The sequence below is a fragment of the Phaethon lepturus genome, unplaced genomic scaffold (assembly GCF_000687285.1).
Source record: "Phaethon lepturus isolate BGI_N335 unplaced genomic scaffold, ASM68728v1 scaffold21143, whole genome shotgun sequence".
NCBI lineage: Eukaryota > Metazoa > Chordata > Aves > Phaethontiformes > Phaethontidae > Phaethon > Phaethon lepturus.
Window position 1 is genome coordinate 122,211 of NW_010530213.1, and position 10,079 is coordinate 132,289.

The 10,079-nt window shown below is 39.3% G+C and overlaps 1 protein-coding gene across 1 annotated transcript in view; it reads left to right on the forward strand.

Moving 5' to 3' along the window:
- The window catches only part of RANBP17 (RAN binding protein 17), a gene marked incomplete at both ends in the record, with an annotated part of 129,505 nt that extends 121,722 nt beyond the window's left edge, over nucleotides 1–7,783 (forward strand). The window contains 2 exons of the mRNA XM_010284211.1: nucleotides 928–1,066; nucleotides 7,617–7,783. Coding sequence (XP_010282513.1) covers nucleotides 928–1,066; nucleotides 7,617–7,783 — 306 coding nt within the window. The remainder of the gene's footprint in view (nucleotides 1–927; nucleotides 1,067–7,616) is intronic.
- Between the last annotated feature and the right edge of the window lie 2,296 nt (nucleotides 7,784–10,079).

Consider the following 10,079-nt stretch of genomic DNA (forward strand, 5'->3'; position numbering starts at 1 on the left):
AACCCATTAGGTTGCTCGCATGCCCTGTAAAACATCCTCACATATTCAGCTGCTCTGCAATTAGCTTCAATCTGTAAATTGTCACTGTGTATTCCCCATAAAATTTAAAACTTTAATTTTAAAGTATACCATGTTCCCGCTTCTCTGCGCGAAGACAATAGATCTTGCGCAGTATCGGCCTAAATTTGAGCTGTGACATTTTCTTCAGGACGCTTCAGTTCAAAACTGTCATTTTCTTGCAGGAAGAGACAAATTCAGGATAGTTAAAGATGGTTAATACCCAGATTTATGCCTGCCACATAAATAAAGTCCTTGGAACGGAAAAGTTGCTCTCAATTAAAATTGGTGCATTGGTTGTATAGTGAAGTGTGCATATTTGGCACACTCCTAGCCCTCCAACAATAAATGCCCTAAATCAGAGTCTTTAAGAGTAATCTGCTGATTGAGCCAGTGCGTTCAAGCAAGTGCCTTTGCCTGCCCAGAGCCTGTTAAAGGACCTCGCTTAAGCCCCAAAAATGTCCGTCTCTGAGATGATTTGGGGGAAATCTGTGATAAAACTTACAAGATTTCCTGCAGAAGGTAAGATATGGGCCGTAATCCTGTCAAACTGGCACCCTGGACAGAATGCTATACTGCTTTTACTAGACTGATAGCCGTGTAGAATGTCAAAGCACGAGAGCATTATTGTATTATCCTGATCTTATTTTAAACTAATAGTGAGTTTATATCCTATGGTAAATTTGAAAAGTTGAAATCTACCAAAGACAAAAAAATATTTTGTCTCTATAAATATTTTGGTTCAGTGGCTAAATTAGAATGTATTGCATCATAAAAACTGTAAGATCGTTCTTCTATCATGTGTTAATGTTGTTAGTATTAGTCAATGGTAATATCTATACTTACTATGAATGTGTACTCTTTTTTCAGCAATACCGAAAACTAAGCCAGTCTTACTACCCGCTTTTGGAGTGTCTGACCCAAGATCATATGAGTTTCATTACCAGTTTAGAACCTCGTGTCCTAATCTATATTCTTACCTCAATATCTGAAGGACTTACTGCAGTAGGTAAGAACTACTTACATTCAGCTAAAGAAAGATTTCAAGTATTTAGGTATTTAGGATTTTCAAAGCAGCACATTCCTGTGTATCTTGAAAAATGAATATCAAGTGACAATGAAAGATGCTGGCTTTTGAACATTTTAAGAATGTGACCGTTTCGGTTAATGGAGCTAAGTTTTTTTTTTTTACAGATAGTATGTTTTTAAACTGTCTTTTCTTACAGGCCAGAATTGTTCAAATCATTAATATGCCTCCACTAGGATAGTAGTGAAAATTCACGCATTTGTTATTCAGAAGTAAAAGGTATTAAAATGTGTACAGGAACCTGTGGGGTTTTGTTTTTATTTGATCAACATAGCTGTTGTATAAATAATGCTTGTTCTGCACAGCTGTGATATGATTTGAGAAATCTAAAGGTATCTTTATGCATGGAAAAAAGAAACTAGCTATTCAGTACTTCCTGTATATACTTCTGAGGAGAATCAGTATAACACAAGCATACTTGGAGTAACGATAAAAATACAGCAGTCTGACTGCAGTTCATTTAATTCTCTTGCGTGGTTTATTTTATGCTTTTTTAATCGGATGACTGTCCAGACATTTGGGGGTTAGGGGGAGGGGGCTGGTAGCCTAAAGTCATTTGGAGTATAGAGAAGGAGACTGGGCATTTGGGGAAAGAAAAAATAAATCATGCAGTTACACTCTGATCACCGTCGCCTAGGAATGCCATGCATTTACATAGTTTTTGACCAAGAAGCTCTTCAAACCTTAACAGTAGTGTTTATTGATTAAGGTGCTTATTAGGGGGCGGGGGGGGAAGTATAACATTAGCATGTATAGATGTTACTCCATAATAGCTGGCGTTTCTCATTACCGCCAAGTGTCAGTCAAGCCCCACAGGAATGTATGAATGCACCGAGACTCACAAAGCATTTGCTATGTTAAACCTATTCAGCAGTTTTTTCTGCAAGAGGGAAACTACTCTTAGAGAGAAAATAGGTAGTGAACAGCTAAACAACAGTAGTAAAGAAGTATTCAGGTCATTTTATTGTATAATGCTGAAATCTATCTTCTCCCAGATATTTTGAGTGCTTTGTCACCTGCAGTGGTGGTACAGCACTTTCTGCCTATGGGCTGGTTCTGCTGGGAGTCTGCCTGTTGTTCGTTTGCAAAGGGGTATCTTGTACTGAATGGTAGCTTGACTGACGGCTGCCAGCTTAGCAAGCCGTGTTCCTGATCTCTGTTATCACTCCACATTACATCTTTTCCATTTGAGGTATTGGTTATATCCATTTTGATAATTTTCATATTTTCATATTTTCATTTTCACTAGCATACCAAGTTTACTTTAACCATCTCTTTAAAACCCAGTTTGAATTCATGTAAAGAGAGGGAAGAAGATGTAAAAGCCATATAAGCTTCAGCTTTCATTGTATCATGTTTATTTTCCCCTTTCAAAAAGTGTTGTGCTCTCACTCAAGGGGCGGGGAAGAAAAGTATGTGAGTTAAGTGTCTAGGAGTTTAATCGTGAAGAATTAGTAATTTTTAGGAACATAGATGTTTTCTAAGAACACTTCTGTTTGGTGGAATTGCTGATGCTCTGCAATAGTATCCACAAAAATTTTAACAGCTCCCTTTTTTTCACATTTCATAAACCATAGATTTGCTTAGCCAACACTCTCCTTCAGCTCATCTTAAAGTTCTTAAAGTACCTAAAATAAATACAAACATATGAGACTAAAACAAAGTGTGTAGGATTTTTTTTAACTTCACCCGACTTCACTGAAGGCTTGATGCAGTCCATCAAAAGCTATTATTCCCACTTGCGTGTTCATTTTTGCCTTTGTTTGCTCTGATTCCTCCAAACTCAAGTAGTTTTTCCGTCTTTGAGACTTGCCCAATCTGTCTGCCTGTCAGTAAGACCTGGCTGTTTCCATATTGCCCAGATTGGATGTGGAATCTCCATCCTCTGAGATATTTCCAGATACTGGACATGGTCTTAAGGAACCTGTCTGATGTTGACCCTGTTTTAGACTTGGAGGGTGGTGCCATTTGGTTTCTGCCACCACCTCTAGGATCCCACTGGTATTTTTTCTGCATTTTCCGCTTGCATTCTCTACCTTTCCAAAACAATTTTTTATTCTGTCCAAATGCCTGTGCAGCCCCCTAATCTCTCTTGCACATTAAAAGTACTGCTTTCTTTCCATGATTAGTCAGATGGAAAATGTTTTTTTTTTTTACCTTTCATGTTAAAGTCATAAGGTGATTATTTCTCCTTAATACCATGTTTCTTAATGCTGCATGTATCAAGCATTGATATTGATGTCAGCATTCAGATTCCTCATTTGTGTTCAAGAAGGTTTATTTTTGTAGGGAAATTAATAGTTTTCCATAGTCTTGTGATGATATGTCCAGATGAACTACTGTTTGGTCAGTTTATAGCTATTTATTTATTTATTTTTAATAATTTCAGGAGTTAGTTACCTGTCACTGCATTTTCTTACGAGTCATTCTTCTAAATGTTTTATCACCTGTAAAATTTTGGTATTTGGGGCATTACCAATTGTCAGACAGTGAGATACAAATTTATTTCTTATGTGTTACTTGGTCACATACATCCTTCTGCCCTTGGAAAATGGGTAAGTAGATCCAAGCATTGCCTTTTTCACTGAATTATATCATAGCCACAAGAACATCTCAGAATAGTAGGGCTCAGGGCTATAAGCCATCTGAGGGGGAATTGTGTTTTAAACTGATTAGAACATACAAGTCATTTTCAGAAATGTTTATAAAAATGAAATAGCTGTCTTTTTATTTTAAAAATTAAATACCAGGAGATCACTTCTCTTTCACAGAAAAAAAAGCATCTTGCTTTTTTCTCTACTCCCTTTACATTCGTGAAACCTTTGAGACTCTCATTGTTGTCAGCTGTAGGATAAACATTCCCCAAATCCTTATTTCTGAGGAGTGTTCATTCTGTTGCTGAGTAAATACCTTGCTTGATTCCACGCTTTATAAACACTGTGAAAGAATATGTATTCCTTCAGAAGCGCCCAGCTGTAAATCAGCTATAATGGAAGTCCTCATCTAAGCTTTTATTGCGAGGATAAACACTCCAATAGTTCTCTTCTAAAGTGTTTACCTGGCTTTTTCACAGCTGACTCAGTGGATCAGAGCCCTTTAATGTAGTCTGCCTGGCATGTTGTCACTAATCTCTGCAAAGCTTTTCTAATTCTCATATGATTAATAGTATAGTATGCTATTCATTGAGAAAAAAGTAAAACATTTTTTCTGTCTTGCTGCCTAATTTAGATGTTAAATTGCTAAATCCATTTACTTTCCAGGTTTAGTCTCGAAGGCAAATAATGCCAGTATTGAACTGTAAGCAACTGATGGACAGGGAAAATACCACTTAACTCCCTCTCCTTGCCTTTATGTGAAAAACAAAACAAAATCTTTTAATGTGCAGAGATGCAGCAATGTCATTAAACTGTTGAAAAATAATTCCCCTTCAGTATGCTGTTGTCGTATTGTTGAGACCAAAAGGCATCCTCAGGTTGTTTGGGGGTTTTGTTGGTTTTTTTGAGATAATATAACCTATTATAACAAACACGCTCAACTTCCAGTTACCTGAGCTAATGTCTGACTGGAATTTCATACATAAAGGACAAACACACAGATACTAAAAAAGTGCATGTAAAGTTAGCCCCCAAAACATGAAATGAATGCATAGTGGCGAAGAAGAAACCAAAAGAACTAGCTGAATGTGGTGGTGACCCGTGTCGTCATCCTTGTCCCCTGCCCACCACCAGCACCTGCCTCACTAGCACGTCCAGAGTTTTCTTTGACAAAATGACTGAACTGTTACTGGATCCATGCTGACACACGTGGAGCTGGTTTTGGCACTTTCTGTAACCACAGCCTGCTTGCTTTGTGATCCACATGATTAATTGGTTCACAGGTGAGAGCGCTGAGTCGACCAGAAATGAGAAATGTGGTTTCGCTGCATTTTTCCTGGTTATCCCAAGCTTTTATCTCAGTTTCTTTTATTATTCTATCTTTATTCTGTTTTCTCCATCCGTTTCTTCTGCCCATACAGAACTGGTAGCTCCTTGTTGCTCTTGGTTGTTCTATTTATTCAGTTGGCTGGCTTGTCTCACTAAGATTTAGTGAGAACACTATTCTGCTCCAGCACAAGGTTCCACATGCCCAGAAGAGTCATTCAAGGGAGTTTGCTTGACGCTCCCTGTCTGTTATATCCTTGCAATCAAAAGGAAAAATGAGCATAGGGAAGCATATTTGATATATAGTTATGGGCAAATTTAAGTAGCTCTTAACACTCGTATCAGATTCTCATGAGCAAATGATAGCATAGACCTGTCTGCTGTTCTGCTAAAATCACTTACTGTCGAATGTAAAATATCTACTTGTACAGTATCAGCATGTTTAGAACTACTGCTGTTTTGTAAACTGATGATAGTGATTTACTTTGTATTATTCAATTTAAAAAGAAATAGAGTTAAGCACTGGTTTAGAAATACAGCAGAGCCCTCCTATGAAATATGTATTTTCAAATCTCTCACTCGTTGTTATTGATGGTGATTCAATTCCACCATGAATTGCGTTTCTAGTTTATATGCAGGGCTGTTTTGGTTGAGAACACGATGAGTGCCAGGTTCTGCAGTCTTTACTTTGGCAAGACTCATAACTTTGAACTCAGCTTTGTTCCGGCAACATATCTTAACATCCTGCCCTGTTGAATTCAGTCCGAGGAAGCTCACTGGTCCAGTCCAGACAAAGTTGAGATCCTCCAGCTCATCTGGAGCTGTTGGATCACTCTTAACTCCTGCTGCTGAGTCAGCTGGTTGCTTTCGAAGATCAGGTCTTGGGAGACCACTTGCATCCTTCTGGCCTGTAAATGTTTCCTCAGTGATTACTTCAAAACACTCTTAGCAAAATACAGTTTGTTCTTAGAATGCAAAGGGTTAATAGTGTCAGTGCAGAGCTTAAGGAGTTAAACAGACACAGATCAAAATACTTCAGTGTCTAGAGGGATGTGTTTAAATGAACACTGCAAGGTTGGCAGGCCTCCAAATTAGCATAGTTTAAAGAATTCAAGGTACATTTAATTGGATCCTTCGAATCCCTTTTCCCTCAGAATGAGCATTTTAACAGTTTAATTCTTTTTGCAACCCCCACACATCCCTTACTCCAGTGGCCCATCTAAAATAAATACTGTGAACTGTAAAAGGCCTAGACAAGTTCTAGCTGAAGTCAGTGGCAACAGGATGGAGTCCTAAATGCTCCACTCACTTGGATCTGACATTTGAAATTGCAGAGAATATCAGCTAGGGCTAAACCTTGCACCCAGCGGGTTAAACCGCTGCACGTGTGTAAGGAGCTTCAGTTGGTGTTGGAATCGTGAGGGACCGGCGGGTGTGGAAACGTGTGGCTCTGGCCGGGATTACAGAGCAGGAGCTGGGAGGAACCGGGATTACAGAGCCGGGGCACGTTTGTGAGAGTCTCAGTCGCAGCCGCCAGTCTTGGGGCCAAGGAGTACCTCTGGTGTCAGGCAGGAAGGAAGGAAGGAAGGCTGCACCGCTGTTCTCGAAGGAAGGCGAGAGGAGCGTGCGTGAGAACCAAGGACCAGTACGCTGGTACCGTCGTGCTGAGGGATGGAAGCGAGCAGAATCCTCTTTCGCAGCAGCGGCACAGCAGGCAACACCTAGCAACAAAATAACTTACATAAATCAGACAGACGTATTTACTCTGCAAATAGGTTTAAGCTTTTAATCTCCCTTACTTCTAGAAGCAGTAAGTAAAGATATGAAGTGGCTTTTGCTTCTGATTTTCAACAGTATCCTCCTTTGCTGTCATGACTTTCAGTTTTGGGGACATTTATGAAGTGTTTGGTAGTGACTGCTGCTGTGTTGTTGCCAGCCGTATTTAATGTACTACAACCTACTTGAATTATTAGTTGTTAAGCAAAATGACTAACCGGCTGTTCTGTGATCACCCTTTTACTGCCTTTAAGGGCCCTTGTTCATTGCCTGTCACCCGACGTTGATTCTAAGCTATTTGGGGCAGAGAAACATTGTGAAATACTACTTGATAAGAACCTGGACGACGGCTCTATTTGATTAACCTTGCCTTTTCAGTAAGCAGATCAAAACAGACTTTTAGTTTCCAGGAATCTGGAGCCTTCTGAATGTGAAACTGAACACCAGTAAAATGCCAACCCTCATCCTGCGCTTCCCAGTACGCAGAGGGGCGGCTGCATTCATACTGTTGTGAATGAAGTTCAGTGGAGTTCGTAGGATCTTTAGTACGTGGAGCTATCCAGTTACTCAAAACCAACGGTTTAATACTGCTGTGTGTTAATAAAAGCAGTCTTCAAAGCTAGTCCACTCATGTATCAAAAAATAGACTTGTCAATGTATTGATTACCCTAATGTCAAAGAGATTGTTAAAGTTGAGCTCTCCAAGTACTATAAAATGTCATTATTAATTTTTCTTTTATGGAAACAATTTCCACCCTCTTTCATTTTTTACACAGATACAATTGTCTCCTCCAGCTGTTGCGCTAGTTTAGACTACATTGTCACCTACCTCTTCAAGCACCTCGCTAAAGAAGGCAAGAAGACTCTAAGATGTAGAGAGATTTCACAGGATGGACAGAGATTGCTTCATTTCATGCAGCAGAACCCAGAAGTTCTACAGCAGGTGAATGAGCAGTCTTTTCTTGTGGGGTATTACTACATTTCTGAATATTCCTGATCTTTTGTGGTACTGAAAGTCAGGGTAGCATTGGCCATTTAGTAACGGAAGAAACCTCCCTACGCTGGTGTGCAACCCTGAGTAGCTTCAGCTGTGTTCTCATGACAACCAAAGACGGAAGATTTTTTTTTTGGTCATACTGAAAAATGTAGATACTATACTTGGCTGTACAGTATCTTAAAACTTGGTGTTTCGTTTTTTGCTCATAAAAAGAGGTGTGTGAGATCATCAATACATTTCTACAGACGTGGTAAGGAAATCTCTAGAGTATTTTAGGAGGAAGAACAACAATTCTGGCATTGAACCACACATTTTGGTAATGAAATGTGTAAATTGAATGGCTGTATGCTATGGAGTTTGAATATCTTATTTTGCAGTAGGTGACTCAGAGGGATTTTTTTTGTTTTAAAGGTAAACACAATAGAAATTAAATCTCATGCTTCTGAAAAGGAAGTGGCTGCTGCAGTGCTTAGGAGATATTTCCCCTTCCCAGCTCCATCAGGTTTATCACAGCCCAAGTACATTACGGGGAGATCAGGATGTTCATAGCTACGTATCTCCACATTTGCTCTGTGCCACATGCCCTTGGAATCTCATTAAACTATTTGAAAATGCATATTTACAAGAATCTCTGGATTCCTAATGCAGTTGCAAAGATGCTGTTTCAGGAGATGTGTTTCACAGGTCTGAAGGCTTTTAAGGAAAATGGAAATTATTAACAAAATGCAAATGACTGGTGTGGTCATCTTTGTGATTCCCTAATAGGTATGCTGCCATTTGGAAAAAGCCTGGCATACAGTCACCACGGATAATTCTTGTTGTCATTTGTTTACAGTTCTAATTGAAGATGAAAAGTAACTAATGGTAGCTAATATATTCTTGGCAGTATATAGCATATTGTGAGAATATTAATGATGTTTATTATGGACATCGTTATCAGAATATGATGATTCCCTCATCATATTACAGGTTCTTAAGTTTTACTTGCCCAATAGGGGTTTCATGGAAACTAGCAATGAAGTCAGCATTCGGGTACATCGGATTGCTCAGTGTTGTACGGGGCGTGCAGTGATTTGAACGTGAAGGACAGAACAGCAACCCGGGCTCTGGACTTTGCTGCATTTGTGGCAATCTTGATGTAATACTTTGCCTGTTAATATGCAGTAATCTTTCACTTCACAGCATATGACTAGGCAGTGATCTGTCTTTATTAACTTCAGATCCTGCGGAATACGTTATATTTATTTTGAATGCAGGCTTTCACATAGTCTTTTAAATATTAATGGCTGGTCTCCAGTAGTCAGCATAAATATGATTTGCATTAGCACTAGTCATATCATATTGAGTGCCTCTGATGTCAACTACTCAGTGTACTAATATCTGACATCATCTCCCGAGGTCACTGACAACTTTGACCTTTATTCTCATGCACAGTTTCTGTAGTCTCAGAAGCTCTTTTGAATTGATTTGAAATTTTGACTCTTCCCTTTATGAGGCAGTAAAATTGATAATTATTCAGATGGGAACTGAGCACTGAGTGAAAAATCAATTCCACCCGCTCTCTGCTGCGTATAAAATTACTTCTGAGTCTGCTGGACGGAACGGATGGCCAAGGTAAAAGCAGCAGGCAGAAGAAGTAGAGAGGATTAGCTGGACGAAACTAATAGCCTAAAGGGATGGCTTTTGAGATGAGGGAGTGGGCCGGTTGGGGGTTATTATCAGCAATGATGGGACTCATTGATCATATGTTTACATCAGGTTTCCATTGGGTTATAAATCAGCCCTGAATAGAAACGGAACCCAAGGCCTCGCGTTTTACCAGGGGGACGGTGTATTAGATTATTCTCGCTTTCACACTCGGTTGAAAAGCAAGACATTGATTATTCATCGGCTGGCCATTAAACACTGGTTTTATAGATGATTTGACTATCATGGAAGCTAATGAACAAGGTTGCTGCTTCATAACCAGCGGTTTCAGTTTTCAAGACATCTGTGTCGGTTAAGTAATGCATAACCCTATTAAAAGGAATGGGTTACAAATTGCTTAACAGTGCTGAAAAACTAGACCCTAATGACTAATTGTGCTTTGAGTTTAGAGAGGTTTGTCAGCTCTTTAAACTAAACTGATGCAGTGATAACCGCAATTATTTACTAGTTAGGACGTTTCTTCCAAGTTGGATCTCTGGAAGTAGCCGGACAGTTAAAATTTCCAGCAGCCCTTGAGGAACCGCCCGCCTCAAGT